Genomic DNA, 17,706 nt, shown 5'->3' with positions numbered 1-17,706 from the left:
TCCAGAGTGTGCAAAGCGGTTTCTCCTGGGTGAGAATGAGGCTTTGGAAAAAATACTGGTAGAACAATCAACTGATTGAGATGAAACTGAGACAACTTTCGTAAGAAACTTTGGATGTGCGCAGAACCACTTTGTCATGATGGAAAACAGTGAAGGGTGGATCTGCTATCAATGCTTGTAACTCACTGACCCTCCTGGCAGAGGTAATAGCAATAAGAAAGATCACTTTACGTGTGAGAAACTTAAGATGAACTATATCCATAGGTTCAAATGGAGGCTTCATCAAACTGTAAAGTACCACATTAAAGTCCCAGACCACAGGTGGACGCTTGAGATGTACATCAGATGAAGTCAGCCTGAGAGAAACCAAGCTATCAGGTACAGTGATTGCAGGTTGGGATGTAGAAGAGATTCCTGATTCTGAGTAAGCAGAGTGGGAAATACTGGAAGAAGTATTGGATCCCTGGAACTGAGCTGAACTAGAAGGGAGAACCAATGTTGCCTGGGCCACCGTAGAGCAATGAAGATCATGGTGGCTGCTTCTCGTCTGAGCTTGAAAAGAGTTCTCAACACTAGAGGAATTGGAGGGAATGCATATAAAAACAGGCTTGTCCAATCCAGGAGAAAAGCATCCGCTTCCAGACGGAGGGAAGAGTAAAGTCTGGAGCAAAACTGGGGCAACTGGTGATTGTGAGGAGCCGCAAACAAGTCCACTTGTGGGATGCCCCATTGAGCAAAGATGGACTGGAAAGTGGCAGAGATGAGAGTCCATTCGCGAGGTTGAAGAATTCTGCTGAGGTTGTCTGCTAGGGAATTCTTCTCCCCTTGAATGTAGACAGCCTTTAGGAAAAGGTTGCGAGCAGCTGCCCAAGTCCAGATTTTCTGGGCTTCCTGACATAACAGGAGAAAGTCTATGCCTCCTTGCTTGTTGATGTAGTACATTGCTACTTGATTGTGCGAAGGAGGAGAACTTGGGGGCAGAGAAGATGATGGAAGGCCTTGAGGGCATAAAACATTGCTCTGAGTTCCAGGAAATTTATGTGAAATTTCTGTTCCTTGGCGGTCCAAAGACCCTGAGTCTGCAGACTGTCCATATTTTCCCCCCAAGCATAAGGAGAGGCATCCGTCGTGATGACTTTGTAATGAGGGGGGTAAGTGAAAAATGAGACCTCTGGAAAGATTTGAGGAGGTCATCCACCACTGAAGCGACTGAAGGAGAAATAATGTTACAGATATATGCTGTGAGAGACGATTCGTCGCTTGCGGCCACTGAGATGCAAGGGTTCACTGAGAGTGCGAAGGTGAAGTCTTGCCAGTGGAGTTACATGAACAGTGGAAGCCATGTGGCCAGCAGGACCATCATGTGTCTTGCGGAGAGGGACTGCAGAGGAAGCAGTTGCTGACAAAGGCAAATGAGAGCCTGAAGGCGATCTGAAGGAAGAAAAGCTCTCATGAGAGTAGTGTCTAGGATTGCCCCAATGAACTGCAGACATTAAGAGAGGTACGGGGAGAATGGTAATCGGACCCATAAGAGTTATCAGCCCCTGATGAAACTTTGCCAGTGAAACGGCTGGGTAGCCGTTGCGCCACAAGCTAAGTGCTCTTCTAAATGATTCAATTATAGCATTATATTAATGCATTTGGGTCTTGCCTACACTACAAAATCAGACCGATGATGAACACGTCACCCCACTAAGGACAAAAAAATATAAAAAAGTAGTGCCTTGGGTGTTTGAGGTTCGATAATAAAAATTAGTCTGCATAAGTTTGTTCATAAGCAATTGTCTGATCATAGACCAAGGCATCCAGGAATTGTTTAGATTTTTTAGATTGTTTAGATTTGACACCTGGAATGCCCTCCCAGATGAGATTATTGCGGAATCGACCGTCCTAGGCTTCAAGAGCAAACTAGATGCATATCTCCTTAAGAGAGGCATATAAGGATATGGTGGACTATAAATTACGACAGGTGTACACCTGGCAGGGCCTCCGCGTGTGCGGATCGCCGGACTTGATGGACCGAAGGTCTGATCCGGAGATGGCAGTTCTTATGTTCTTAGAATCAGCCTCCACGGAGATGGATAATGTCTCAGACATCTCCCTGAGAAACTTGGCAAAAGAAGATTTTTCAGATGGTAAAGGAGCCTCTTGAGAAGAATAGCGAGTAGAATCATCTTCCAAAGAACCCTCATTTTCAGAGAATAGAGGTTTCTGGTCAGAATCCCCCCAGAGGTCTGAATTAGAGAATGACACAGTGACAAAATTCATCACCGTTCCCGTCCCTGCGGATAACTGCGGGAAACCATCTTCATGTAATTCTTTAAAGAGAGAGGGAAGAATCAGAGTATGAATGGCCACAACCACTGAGCCATAAGCTTTGCTTTGAAGAATGCTGGTGTAGAAGGACTGAGATTGAAATAGATACTAGAAAATGACATGGGATTATTTCCCGCGGTTATCCGTGGGGACGGGAACGGTGATGAATTTTGTCACCGTGTCATTCTCTAGTCTGAATCTCTAGTAGTTCGGTGTCGAAAAGACGGTACCGAAGCTATGACTTCCGCAGCGCCTTCCCAGACCGTACAGACATCGTCTCAGGTGACGTTTGTGTAGAAGACGATCGGTGTCGACGAGTCTTTGGTGTCGGTTGTCTAACAAGAAGCGGTGGCACCAATGGAGACTCTTGAATAGGTGCAACCGGTGTCAAGGGCTCAGACCGGACCGGCACCAGAGGAGTCAATGTCGACATGGGAGTCAGCATGGGCATTTGAAGTTGCTCCCTTAATTCTTCTTGCAGCAATTCTTTAATCTGCTGTTTAAGATTAAGAGTACTTCACATATATGGGTTCTATGGGTAGAACTTTATATTCTTAGAGATTTCAATAGACCTCGGTGGTACCTTCTGTATGCCATAAACTTTTTATTCATACAGAGTACTGGCACCCAGATTCGTCATGGGTCTAGTAAATATTTAAATTTATATACTTTATATATTCCAAAAGATTATATACTCATCTTGTTCTACACGGGAGGGGGCAAACACTCCGACATAGAAACTATGTTTCGCCCTAATCGGGCAATTAGGGTGAAACATAGTTTCTATGTCGGAGTGTTTGCCCCCTCCCATATAGAACAAGATGAGTATAATCTTTTGAATATATAAAGTATATAAATTAAATATTTACTAGACCGATGACGATTCTGGGTGCCAGTACTCTGTATGAATAAAAAGTTTATGGCATACAGAAGGTATCACCGAGGTCTATTGAAATCTCTAAGAATATAAAGTTCTAAGAATATAAAGTTCCACCCATAGAATCCATATATGTGAAGTATTTCAAACTAAGGGTCTGTGGAGAAATTAACTGTGGAGTGTTTTGATCTGTAAGATTAAGAGTAAGCACCAATACCGCTGTTTTTGTGGCCGGTACCTTCGGTGCAGCTCTACGCAATGTCGAGGCACTCACGAAATTGAAGCGAAACGCTTTTTGGGTCTCCTCGAGATCAGCAGGACTTGACTCACTGCTGCAGTGACCTGGGGACCCGAAGGGGTGGGGGAAGGCTTCTTAGCCAGCTTACAAACTGTATGCAACACCGAAGAGGGCTCTCCCGATGTCAAGAGTTGCGGTGTCGACTTAGACGGTGCTGTTGACACCAAAACTGATGTCGAGTCTTCCTCCATGCCGGCGCCAAAAAGGAGTCATTGCTGGATAAGGCAATTCTTAAGTGCTCTCTTTTGAAGCGACGAGCAGCGGGAACAAGTCTCTGGACGGGCCCCAATCACTGGAGACACCAGCGATGTGGATCAGTTAGTGAGATGGGGCAAGCACAATGTCCACACTTTTTAAAACCCGTTTGCAGATGGGACATTGAAGGGTACGTGGCCTCGGCAAAATTAAAATCCGAGGCCAAGGTGGAAGAGTAGGCCCCGCTGGGCCAAACCTGCGAAAGAGAAAAAGTAAAAAATTTTACTACTAAAACCAGAAAAACAAAAACTGACTAAAAAGTCAGAGATCCACAAGAGCGGGAAGGCAGCAAAAAAAGAGATTTCAATGGCCGTTGAAAAAACACGTCTTCATAGCTCCGCGGAAACTAAGAAACTGAGGGACCACGTCGGGTGGGAAGGCATTCGGGCATGCACAGTTCGGGCTATCATGAACTTTCTAAAGACTTAAAGTGGCGATACACTTTTAAAGTGGTCCATACCGGGTCTCCATCGGTGACATCACCCATACACGAGAACACGCTGCCTGCTTGTCCTGGGATAAAACTAGGTACAACTGAAGAGGGAAATTCAAATCAGAGGTCTGCACAGGAACAGGGATTGTGGGACTCCCGTGGGGATCCCCCCCAGGCTTATGGGACTCCTGCGGGCATCCCCCCAGGCTCACGGGACTCCCATGGGCTGTAAAGAGAATTAGTAGAAGATAGACAAAAGTAGAAACTGGGACCAAGATAATGTAAAAACAAAATGTCCCACCAGCTACAGCAAGGGAGATGTTCATTTTGAGGGGGGCTAAGTTCAAAGTGGGAGGCCCAGCCCCCTCTCATGGTTATGCCACCAACTGTGTTTAGTACAAAATGAAGTACTTGCCAAGTTTGTTTTGGGGTTTCCAGTTCAGTTTTGGCACATTTTTCTTATGCAACCATTGTTCTGAAAAGTGCCTCTCTCAATTCTGCTTTAAATGATTTTGATGCTGTATTGTTTCTTTACTCATTGCTGCATTAAAAACCATTTGTGGATCTTGGAAGGACCTCTCACAAAGTTACCTATTCCAGATGGTAGAACTAGATTAGTTTGCTCTACAGATACAAGCTTTATATTACCAAAAAAATCCAACTCTTATTTCTTTTAATAAGAAATGGTTGATCCTACAGTCACATGACCTAATGTCTATTCTAATTCTTTCCGGTGATGTATGCATCTCTTATTTCTGTTCACTGTTATTTGTTTATATCGTATTTTATTGTTGGTTTAAATAAACTAAGACTTTTAAAAAAAAATCAAAACTGTCAGAAGTAATTGCTGCTTTTTATGAGGACAGGTAACTTTTACGGGGGGGGGGGGGGGAGACAGGCAGGATAATGGTGGGGATGGGTGGGGACAAGCGGGATTTCTGTCCCTACGCAACTCTATTCTAAATCCTATTAGGGAAAGGAAGGAGGAAAGGGATTGGGACATATACCGCCTTTTTTGAAGTTTTTACAACCACAGTCAAAGCAGTTTACATTCAGATACTTCAAGCATTTTCCTTATGTCCTGGCGAGCTCACAATCTAATGTATCTAAGGCAGTGGATGATTAAGTGACTTGCCCAGGATCACAAGGAGCAGCATGGGGTTTGAACCCACAACCTCAGGGTGCTGAGGCTGTAGCTCTAACCACTATGCCACACTCTCCAGTTCTCTGGTTAAATAAGTTTTCATTTTCAATAATTCTATCCAACATAAGATTTATTTACTGAATATGATATACCTTACAAATAAGTGTCTATTAATGCAAATTTCACAAATCATACGACTATAAAGGTCAAAACATAGAAAAGAGGGATTCAGAGTATAAACCACAAAGGACATAAAAAAAAGCACAAACGTCCTTCAAGTTCCGGTTAGTTCTACTTTAATGATGGACCTAATACAGGCTATGTTTCAGTGTCTCCACCTGCATCAGGAGTCAGAAAGTCTTGTAGATCAGTATAAAAGATAATTCCAATGGAAAAAAAAACACTTTGCCTAAACTAGTGACAAAGAAACACACTCAGTCTAATAGTTAAGCTACAAGCATATGTTCTACCACCAGAAGAGAGTTTGTCCAAACACACACACATTGTAGACAGACACACATAGATATTGGTGGCAGATCTTACTGTCCTCCAATTGCCTATACCCAGTTGCGTACCAAGGGCTGGGCGGGGGGGGGGGGGGGGGGCGGTCCGCCCAGGGTGCACACTCTAGGGAGGTGCACAGCTGGCACACTGGGTCCGGAACCTCTCACCCTACTTTGCCACGGGACCTTCCTGCACCTCCCCGTGACTGCCGGTCCACCCCCTCCAACATCACTTACTTGTTCCGGAGCAGAATCGGCAGCCGTGGGGAGGTGCAGCAAGGTCCACTTCCATCCAGGGGAAGGAAGGGAAAGGGAGGACAGGACAGAGATGCCAGCCCATAGTAGGGGGAAGGGGAAAGGGAAGACGAGTGAGATGCTAGACCAGGGAATAGAAAGGATGGAGAGGAGAAAGATGTGTCAGACTACAGGAAGGATAGGAGAGATAACATAGCATAATTCTTTATTTATATAAACGCACAAATGCCTTTCGGTTCATGGCAATGTACAAAAAATAAAAGGAGAAATTAATAATATTGAAATTGGTTAAACCATGTGCAAGTATGGCATAAAGAATCTCCCTATCTGTCCCAGATAGGGATCACAATCTGTGCTAAGGTGCCTGGAAAGTAATGATGAGAACTTTGTACAATACAGTATTAAGATCAAATTTCTGCACCAGCCCAAATTTTCAAAAAGAAACTATTTATATGACAATTTCTCTCTGGTGGGGACACTTACACAAATGAATTAACGCTCTCACTCTTCAGTCACACATGCATGCTTACCCATTCATCACACAGATGCATACTCTTGCTCTTCAAACATACACATACACAACACTATCTTCTGGTGTTGAGTTGCTGTCTGCTGCTCATTCTTTAGTGCCCCATCTTTGCCCATCAGTGTGCATTCACAAGACTCTCATGCTTTCTCCTACTCCTCTAAAGGTCCTGCACCTTTTCAACAATCCCTTTCCAGGACACTCATTGGTTCCACTGGCTCTTTTCCAGGCCCTTACACAGTGTCCTTCCTATGTCTAGAGCAGGGTGACAATAGGTCGATCGCAATCGACCGGTAGATTGCCAAGGCAAAGTAAGTCGATTGCGGAGCCCATCCCGGGCTCCGTGATAGACTCACTTTGCCTTGGAGATCTACCAGGCCGATCAGCCTTCCTCTCCCTGACGTCAATTCTGCCATCGGAGAGGAAGTTTCGGGCCAGCCAAGCAGCGATTGGCTGGCACGGAACTTCCTCTCCGACGGCAGAGTTGATGTCAGGGAGAGGAAGACTGGTCGGCCTGACGCAGGGAGAGCTTGGGGCGGCAGCTTTGGGGCCTGTTCCCCGATGACAGCGGCAGTGGCTTGGGGGAGGGAAGAAAGAAAGAAAGAGGGCAGGCAGGGAGACAGAAGGAAAAAAGGGAAACAGAAAGAAAGAAAGGGGGCATGAAGAGAGAAGAAAAAGAAAGGAAGGCAGGGAGAAAGAAAGGGCAGGGAGAGAGGAAGAAAATGTTGGGGGAGGGAATGAGGTCTGGAGGAGAGGAAGCATACAGGCTGAAAGAAGGGAAGAAAGATTGGATGCACAGTCAGAAGAAAGTGCAACCAGAGACTCATGAAATCACCAGACAACAAAGGTAGGAAAAATTATTTTATTTTCAATTTAGTGATCAAAATGTGTCCGTTTTGAGAATTTATATCTGCTGTCTATATTATTTTTTTGTATACATTTAATCATTTATTACAACAAATAAAAATAGGAATACACACTAATATAGACAAGTTAATTATTATATCAAAGAAAATAAATTCAATTCCATGTTCACGTTATTGAGACTGTGACATCATCCGACAAATCACATAATTACAAGATAATTAAATTATAATCTGGCAAACACATCTATATTCCTTTCTTTTATCACTTCTCATCAACCTCTGTAATAATCTCAGGTAATTTAACTACTTTAGGCTTATCTTGTAAGAAAATTTCCAATTGAGATGGGTCAACAAAACTATACTTATTACTCTCATATGTAACCAAACATTTACAAGGAAATTTAAGGAAGAATAAAGCTCCTACTGCCAAAACTTGTGTCTTGGCAGTGTTCCCTCTAAGCGGGCGGGTGTTGTGAGCAAACTTTTTTCACTGTGAGCTAAAAATATCGGGCGCCAGCAAGTTATGAGCCAAATAAATATGTTGTCAAAGTTGCTGATACATGAGGACGAGGTATTCAAAGGAATTTTAGGCCTACACGCTAAATTAAATAACGTTAAATAATATTTTTAAGAACACAGAAATTGTAGGGATGAAATGATATCTTAATAAATGTTTTACAACAAATGTAGTTATGTCTGTTACATCCATATGTGTAAACTGTAAATTAAAAACAGTCCAGAAGACAATACGTTTGATGCTTTCAATTTCTAGACCAGTGTTTTTCAACCTTTTTTGGGCAAAGGCACACTTGTTTCATGAAAAAAATCACGAGGCACACCACCATTAGAAAATGTTAAAAAATTTAACTCTCTGCCTATATTGACTATATATAAAGTAATTCTCTTGAATAGGAATCAAATAAACACAAAGAAAGTATTTTATAATTACTTTATTATGAAATAAAAATTATAAAAATTATAAAATACTTTATTCAGTGCGAAACCTGGGCCTGTTTGGCTGAACACAAAGCTGATATTCTGGCTGGAATGGAAGAAAGACACACACGTAGCTCTTCGTCAACAGCTCTCAGTCTCTCTCTGTATTTGGTTTTTATAGCATACAAAAATAGACAAATATACCCTCCATCCTTTTTATTAAACCACAATAGCAGTTTTTAGCGCAGGGAGCTGCGCTGAATGCCCAGCACTGCTCTTGACGCTCATAGGCTCCCTGCGCTAAAAACCACTATTGCGGTTTAGTAAAAGGGGACCATATTGTAAAATATAGACAGCAGATATAAATTCAGAACTGTGCATAGTAAGTGAAGGGAAGTTTTCATCTCTGGGAATTTACCCAGTTAACTATTAAGTTATTTGGGCAAATTCCTTTGAAAACTGTGGTAATACTGCCTCCACTTTGCTAAATTTAAAATAAAATCATTTTTCCTATCTTGTCTGGTGATTTCTGGTTGCACTTTCTTCTTCTGACTGTGCATCCAATCTTTCTTCCCTTCTATCAGCCTGTATGCTTTCTCTCCTCCACACCTCATTCCCTCCCCCAACTTTTTCTTCCTCTCTCCCTGACCTTTCTTTCTTTTTTTCTGTTTCTCTTCTTTCCTTCTGTTTCCCTGCCTGCCCCCTTTCTTTCTTTCTCCCAGCCTCCTGTCCAGCAGTAACTCTCTTCCCTTCCTCCCCTCCCAGCAGCATCTCTCCGTCTCCCTCTCCAGTAGCAGCTGTCCCTTTTTTTTCCTTGCCCAGCAGCTTCCCAGATTCCTTTCCCTCCTCCCCTCCCAGAAGCATCTCTCCTTCTTCTCCTTATCCAGTAGCAGCTGTCCCTTTTTTTCCTTGCCCAGCAGCTTCCCAGATTCCTTTCCCTCCTCCCCTCCCAGAAGCATCTCTCCTTCTTCTCCCTCTCCAGTAGCAGCTGTCCTTTTTTTTCCTGGCCCAGCAGCTTCCCAGATTCCTTTCCCTCCTCCCCTCCCAGATGCATCTCTCCTTCTCCTTCTCCCTCTCCAGTAGCAGCTGTCCCTTTTTTTTTCCTGGCCCAGCAGCTTCCCAGATTCCTTTCCCTCCTCCCCTCCCAGAAGCATCTCTCCTTCTCCCTTTCCAGTAGCAGCTGTCCCTTTTTTCCCCTGCCCAGCAGCTTCCCAGACTGATAGTGGTTTTCTCCCCTCCCAGCAGCTCTTCTTACTTCCCAGCGCAGCGATTCACGAAGGCAGCCTCGGGTCCTTTGTTGTGTCGCGCCGCCTCTGAGGAAAGAGGAAGTTGCATCATCAGAGGCACCCGCGACTCAGCAAAAGCCCCGAGGCTGCCTTCGTGAATCGCTGTGCTGGGAAGTAAAGGAGAGCTGCAGAGAGGGGAGAAAGCCACTGTCGGAGGCTCCCCAAGATCTCTCCGGCCCAGCGCACGCTTCCGATGCTGATCTTGCCGGTCCTGCGCGGACCGGCAGGAAGTTCAAATTAGTCAATCTTGCCGGTCCTGCGCTGTGACGAGAAACTTGTGCGCTGCGACCTAATATTTTGTGCGCCAGCGCACGCCAGCGCAGCTTAGAGGGAACTGTTGTAGGAACTGTCTTCTCCAATATTATGTTTGCCTGGAGCATCTGGAAACACATTTAATTTCTGTCCACAGAAAAGAGCTTGCTTATAAATAAAATAAAGTTTAAGAATAGCTTACTTTTCCATTTCAGATTTTAATGTTACCAGTAATGTTGCTCTTTTTGCAATATAACCTTTAGAGGACTCCAAAAACTGAAATATTCAAACTTCTGCTGTCTATATTTTGCACTATGGCCCCCTTTTACTAAACTGCAATAGCGGTTTTTAGCGCAGAGAGCCTATGAGCGTCGAGAGCAGCACTGGGCATTCAGCATAGCTCCCTGCGCTAAAAACTGCTATCGTGGTTTAGTAAAAAGGGAGGGGAGGTTACACTTATCCCTCGTCATTCGCGAAAAACCGCGATTATCCGGCTCTGACCCACCCCCACCTCCCTGCCGCCTTCCCAGCCTTACCTGGTGGTGTAGAGGGCTTTCGGGGCAGGAGCGATCTTCCTACACTCCTGCCCCGTGCAGATCGCCATCAGAAAATGGCTGTAGGGAGTTCCCGACATAGTCTCAAGAGACTACGGGAACTCCCAGCAGCCATTTCCTCATGGCGATCTGCACGGGGCAGGAGCGTAGGAAGATCGCTCCTGCCCCGAAAGTCCTCTAGACCACCAGGTAAGGCTGGGAAGGTGGCAGGGAGGAAAAAAAGATGGATTTTTTTTACATTAAGACTGTTTTTTTTATTTTCCCCCTCCCCAGAAAAAATTGCGATTATATGAAACCACGAGTGCAAGAACCGCGAATGGGGAGGAGGAAGTGTATATTTTGTCTATTTTTGTATGGTTGCTATCGAGGTGACAGTCCATAGAGTCATCTGCCTTGACCTCTTTGAAAAAAATCCCAGAATATAAATGATAATTAACATTTTCTCTGTGTACAGTGTGCTTTGTGGGGGGGGGGGGGGGATTATTTTATTGTTGGTAGATCATTTTGACTTGGTCATTTTAAAAGTAGCTTGCAAGCCCAGAAAGTGTGGGCACCCCTGGTCTAGAGCAACCTTCCCATTAGTTGCATCCTACCACAGCCTCTGTATTGTGGAGAACTAGAGAGCTATAGCATGCTAAAAACAAACAAACAAAAAAAAGTCCAGTCCAGTCACATTTGTTATCTTTCTACCTTCTGGCCTTTTATGCATGAAGCCAGAGTCGACTATCCTAATCTTTTGAGTCCTGAGCACATCTCACAGTGACACCCTATACTTTTGAACATTAAGGGCATTCCTACTTTCCCTATATCTTAATCCTGCCCTAGTCACAAAAGAAGAATTTTGTTTGGCTGCCAACAGAAAAAAAATTCTTACAGATCCATCCATCCATAGAGAACATACATTAGAACAGAAGTATCAATAACTTATTCAATCCAAGCTGCATGCTGAGCAAAAAGTTATTAAGAGCACCATGTTTCATATTAAACTATTATTTCATGCCTAATGCAATATTTAAGTAGTAATACTAGGGTTACCAGATTTCCCCGGACATGTCTTCTTTTTGAGAACAGTCAGGAGTCCGGGCAGTTTTTCAATTTAACAACTTTTGTCCAGGTAAACTGGACATCTGTTAATCCTATAGCAGCTCAATGTACCCAAAATCCTCCTCTTCCTCCTCCCTACGCACACCTATCCGGAGTCCTGTTGACTCTTCAGCCCCCCTCCCCCCCACACACCCATCCGGAGTCCTCCTCCCTCTACAGCTGCCCCCACATACCTATCCAGAGTCCTCCTCCCTCTCCAGATCCCCCCCCCCCACACACACACGCGGTATCCTGTACTTGCTCACACAGTGTTTTTGTAACTCTTTGGCAGTCATCAGCAACAGTGAACTAAACAAGCTGCCTTTGGTGACCAAAAAGCTTTCTCTCTGCGGAGAAAAAGCTTCCAGATAGCCAAAGGCAGTGTAAGGTGAGCAAGCACAGGGTCGGAGGGGTGTAAGAAAGATTCTGGACTACAGGAATGGGGACAAAAGGGAAGGAAAGATACCCTAGACCTCCAGGGAAGGGGTAGATAGATATACCAGACCACGGGAGAAAGGAAAGGGAAGGAGAGATGTGTCAGATCATTGGATGGAGAAGGGAGTGGGGGAAAAATAGAGAGATGTTGGACCAGGGAAAGGAAGGAGGAGGGGGAAGGGGAAAGACAGAGAGATGCCAGACTATAGGAAGGAGAGGATAAAGATCCCAGACCACAAGAGGGAGAAAGGGGGATTAGCCATAGGAGAAGGAAAGAGGGAGAAGATGGTGCACAGGGATGGAGAAGAAAGGGAGAGGGATGGAGTACTCGGTGCACAGAGATGTGAGGGGTAGAGAAGGGGAGAGCGAGGGAAGAGATGGTGCATAAGGATGGGAGGAGAGGGGATAGGAAGAAATGCGGTGTATAGATAGATGGGAATAGGGGAGAAGATGGTACATGTGGATAGATGGGAAGGGGAGACATGGAAAAGTTGATAGATTTGATGAGGAAGCAGAAAACTGGAAGAAAGTTGGATCTTAAAACCCACTTATTTAAACAATATAATATACATTATTGATTTATATTATGTAGTTATAATATACTTTTAATCTTTTTATCGATACTTATTTTAGTTTATTTTGTGTTTTCCTTAATCATTAGTTTTAATGCTTTTATTAGTTACTTAGAATTTTATTATATATGATATTATTATATTGTACGCTGAGTACCTATTGTGTAAACCGCTATGAACTGCTGGTTAGGCGGTATACAAAAATAAAAATTATTATTATTATAATTACAAAGATGAGTATAGGGTAGAAAATGAAGGAGAGAAAAACAGCAATTGGATAAGAAGGCCATGGAAACAGACAAAAGGAAGTGCAACAAGAGACTGAGAAAAGAGGAGCAGAAAAATAAAATCACTAAACAAAGGTAGGAAAAGTGATTTTATTTTCAATTTAGTGATTGAAATGTGTGTCAATTTTCAGAATTTACATCTGTTGTCTATATTTTGCTCTGTTTAGGAAGAAATGTATTTCTTTCTACTTCTCTGTTGTTGTACTGCATGCAGTCTGGCATCTTAGGTTTTCGTTTGTGTGTATTAGGACGTTTAGTTTGTGGACCTGTATTTGCATAGGGTTTATCTGTGTTTTACATGTATGACCAAGGCCAAGTGTTCTGGTAGGAATGAATGTTGTGAAGCACTATTGGTGTCATGGCCCCAAGTAGGAAGATATTTGTTGGCAGCTTGTCAGGGTTTTGGAAGGCCCCAAGTTCAGGGCCAGATATGGAAGGCCTCTGCGCATAAGCAGATGTCGACATGATGATATCTCATGCATGCGAGCATGAACGCGATGTCATCGCATGCTCAGAGGCCCTCTAGACACAGCCCAGAGCTCGGGGAAGGAAACATGAGGTTCGTGTGAGGGTAGGGCCAAGTGTCCTCTTTTTTAAAAGAGGAAATCTGATAACCCTAAGTAATACTCCTTTTAGATAATCTCGCTTACTTTGAATTTAAGCAAGTCAGTGTGCTTTGCCGATTCTTTCTAGAAGCTAATCCAACCATCCTACAAGATAGGTGTTAAAAATATGAAAGTACTCAAATAAGCTTTTAAAAACAGGAAACAAGGTAATAATAAACAACATATATTGTATACAAGATGCCCCAAAAAGGTGAATTACATGTTAGGTTAAGTAAGATTTTTTTTAAACCCAAAAAGGAATCTATATACACACACTCACACAAACTTTTTCACTTTTCCAAAGCTCACCAGAAGCCAAAGTTGCAGAAAATACAATCATGCAAAAAAAAGGGTTATTTTTTCATATTTGTTAGACTTGCTTCCAGCAACAAGAAATGAAGCTTTCCTCCGGTGTCAAATGCTTTCCTTATTTTTTTGAAAAAGAAACCAATCCATAGGCCGTCTGATCTCACTTAAATAAGACACGTCTGCACTGTTAGCAACTTACGTTCATAACGCCCCCTTTCAAAAAGAGGACCTGCTAGTTAGCCCTCATGAGAATTGCACAACATGGGATCTCCTTAAACTCCAAAACACTGCATAACAAAGACAAGCCATGTAAAAGGGGGGAGGGGAGAAGAAAAGAAAATGAAACATTTATATGCACTGCAAGAAGTAAATCAGAAAAGAGACAAAACACAAGCCTGCTCTCCCACAAAATCAGAGCCCATTCCCACTTCCCTAAATGGGATCTGTCAAAGAAAACTCATCATTCCCACCTGACACACCACAACCTGCAAATGCCCTCACCCTTAAGGATAGGGGGAAAAAGAAAAAAGGGTCTACAAACCAAACACCCCCCCGGATGAGGGGTGGGGGCGCGAGCGCACACATACACACTACAACGCAGACAAGGCCAGGGGTCACACACACACCCTACAAAAGGGTGAGAAAGCAAACATACTGCAACCGAACACAACGTCCAGAACAGGACGCCAGACACGTTACAAGCCGTACATCTTAAGCTGAAAAATCCTCACCTTGCTCACTACTGTTATCCATGGCCGTCGTTACTTTCCAGACTGCTGCTCTTGGAAGGCTCCAACAGCTACTCGCAAATCACACTACCGCCACCACATCCGCCACTGCGCGCTCCTTCAGCCCACCCAACCGCTGCGGCACCGCCCCTGCGTGACGTCATTCAGTCACACCCCCCTCACGACGTGAAATGCAACGGTTTCAAGTGACGTCATCCACATCCTTCAACCATTCTAGACTAGTGGTGTTTGGGTAAGGTGTGGCGGATTTTGTTTAGGGCGGAAGGAATTCTACAGCCAAAACAAGGTTCGGCGGCCACAGGAATCAAAAAGATATACGTAGTTTTGTTGTGCCTTAGGAGCTGATTTTCGATGGTAACGATAGTTTGGTTCTATTTGCTTTATTACGCTTATCATGCCGATTCTGTTAGGCCCTGCTAAGGGTGCTTTCTATTTATGAATGCTAAATAGCAGTGGTGAGAAGTCATTTGGGGCTGGGTATTAGGTATACAGCTGCAAAGAGCGCCCTTAAGAGAGTACCTGATCAAGTTTCAAGTTTTATTAGTATATACCGACCATCGACGTGCATCTAGCCGGTTTACAATGCTAAAAAATTTAAAGGTTTTAAAATATATATATATATATAATTATAAGAAGGGGAAGAGTGAACATTAAGGACAATTTACAAATACAAACTTGGACTTGAGGGGAAGGGGGAGTCAATAAATACATCATTAAAAACAAAGTAAAAGAACAGGGAAGAGGGGGATATGACATCAGGAGTGGGGGGTCGCTTTTACTAAATCTTAGAGCATGCTAAATGGCGACCATCCTATTTTATACCTATGGCCACAAGGCACTTAAAATGCTGTAAGGGCTGCTTTTATAAAGCCACAGTAGTGATTTCCCTGTGTCTAATGCACCCAAGCCCATTCAATTCTTTGGGGTTTCTGTGCATTTGCCAAGGGGAAATTACAACCAGGGCTTTCTGAAAGGGACCCTTAGTTATGAAAAACAAAAAACAACTAAATAATCTGCCCAACAGTTGTACTGCATCAGCAAATTACATAAACACTTATGGAAACAAGTCTACTGTAATGGCAAACATTTTTATTGGATTCTTAAAATTAATAATAATTCATATAAAAAGAATAACAAAATTAATTCAAATAATTATTTGACTGAGTGACCAGAGAATTGGACAGAGTGGGTTCACTAGATGTGGTGTATTTAGATTTTAGTAAAGTCTTTGACAGTGTTCCACACAGGTGTCTAATAAATAAACTGAGTGCCATAGGTATGGGCACCATAGTAGTGGTCAGTGGAAATTGCTCTGAGGAATGGAATGTTACTACTGTAGTTGCTATTAGTGTGTCTCAAAGTTCGGTTCTTGGGCCTGTTCTTTTAACATTTTTGTAAGCAGTATTGCTGAAGGGCTGCCAGGTAAGATTTGCCTCTTTATGGATGCAATATAGTAGATACCCCTGATGGTGTGAATAACATGAGGAAGGACCTAGCGAAGCTTGAAGAATGGTCTGAAATTTAGCAGCTAAAATTCCTCTCAAATCTGGTTGATTGATTACATTTTGAGTTGAGGCAGGCTGCAGCACATGCTAGCACAGGTCACAGTGAGTAAGGCTGTTATAGCCTATGAGGAGAAGTGTGTGTGTGTGGTTGGGGGTGTCTGTAAATGTTAAATTCAAAGGTTTCTGCATGTTCCCTTGTGTTCCCACACCCCTAAAATTGCTGTTTTTGAATGGTTTCTGGTGCAAAAACTCTGCCGACGGTTATCTTGGATTTTATCAATCCTTTTTTTTCTAAGTTCTCCTGCACCTTCAAATCACCTCGGATGCAACCAGATCTCCGGTTCCCTTGCTACATAGGCAACTGTCTTTGATTTGCGGAGAAGACTATCTTGTTCTACAATTAATTTTAGTGAACCGAGTCGAGCCCTATTATAGGGATGAATCAGTATATAAGGAGGTTCTTCGAGCATTAATTGTCATTTTCAAATTGGACAATTTACTACCACTCCAACCAATGTAAGGATTTTACCGCTAATTTTAGAACATCTGGGCCTAAGTGCCTTAGAATATCAGCTCCCATCTAACTAATTTTATTATAGTGTGCTAAACTGAGCTTTTTTTTTTACTCACTCCCTCTTTTTGCTCTTTGTTGTTGGAGCATCTTGCATCTCCTTTGTGTTTTTGCAGAAAAGCAGGTTAAAGTATATGCGGATAGAAACAAGGCTTGTGCAGATGAGGGCAGAGCCTGTGGGGATGAGGACAGGGTGGGAATAGGGACAGAGCCTTCGGAGATGGGAATAAACTTTGTCCATGTGTCATTCTCTATCATTTTCCTAAATTTTGTGCAACTGACCACTAGAGGGAGCTCTAGAAACCTGAAAGGAGCAACTAGTACTCTTAGACCAGTGTATCGCAAACTGTGCCTTCTGAAATTCCAAGTATGCCACGGCTCACAGAGGAGGAAGAGAAGCGCCGGCCAACTGACTTGCTTCTCACTGTGCGGCACCTCCTGTAGTGCTGGTGCTGCATCTTCCTGCTGCCTTCATGTTTCTCTCTGTGCACGAACGCCCCTCCCCAGCAGCATCTTTCTGCTGCCATCACGTTTCTCTTAGCATGTGAACCAACCCCCCAGCAGCATCTTTCTGCTGCCATCACATTTCTTTCTGCACATGAAACACCCCCCAGCAGCATCTTCCTGCTGCTATCACATTTCTCTCTGTGCGCAAACCCCCACCCCTGGCAGCATCTTCCTGTCTCTCTGCACACACCCCCTCCCCACCCTCGAACAGCAGCGGCAGCTCCGTGTGCTTTTTAACTTGGTCACACAGCTGCCGCTAGGATTAATTTAGACGCAGTTTCATCCGGGAGCCTCAGGGCCTTTGCTAGGCCGGATGACACCATCGAAACGGGCCAGCCTAGCAAAGGCCTTGAGGCTCCCGGATGAAACTGCGTCTAAATTAATCCTAGCAGCAGCTGTGTGACCAAGTTAAAAAGCACACAGTGAGCTGCCGCTAGAGACGGGAGAAGTACTGCTGGACAAGGGAGGAGGATGGAAGGGAGAAGGGGTATTGATGGACAGGGGGAATGGAGAAGGGGTACTGGGGAGAGGAAGAGGTGCTTTGGACAGGTGGTAGGGAGAGGGAAGGTAGAAGAAGAGGTG

The 17,706-nt window shown here is 43.8% G+C and overlaps 1 protein-coding gene across 2 annotated transcripts in view; it reads right to left on the bottom strand.

The window, feature by feature from the left end:
• TPD52 (tumor protein D52) overlaps window positions 1–14,675 on the bottom strand; it is an 86,798-nt gene extending 72,123 nt beyond the window's left edge. For both annotated transcript variants that reach the window (XM_033933287.1, XM_033933288.1), the window contains exon 1: window positions 14,524–14,675. In XM_033933287.1, the coding sequence (XP_033789178.1) occupies window positions 14,524–14,545 (22 nt within the window). In that variant the 5' untranslated portion in view covers window positions 14,546–14,675. The remainder of the gene's footprint in view (window positions 1–14,523) is intronic.
• Between the last annotated feature and the right edge of the window lie 3,031 nt (window positions 14,676–17,706).

This window comes from Geotrypetes seraphini, chromosome 2 (genome assembly GCF_902459505.1).
Source record: "Geotrypetes seraphini chromosome 2, aGeoSer1.1, whole genome shotgun sequence".
In the NCBI taxonomy this organism is placed as follows: Eukaryota; Metazoa; Chordata; class Amphibia; order Gymnophiona; family Dermophiidae; genus Geotrypetes; species Geotrypetes seraphini.
The sequence above is the reverse complement of the archived record's forward strand: the minus strand, read 5'-3'. Positions and strand labels throughout refer to the sequence as shown.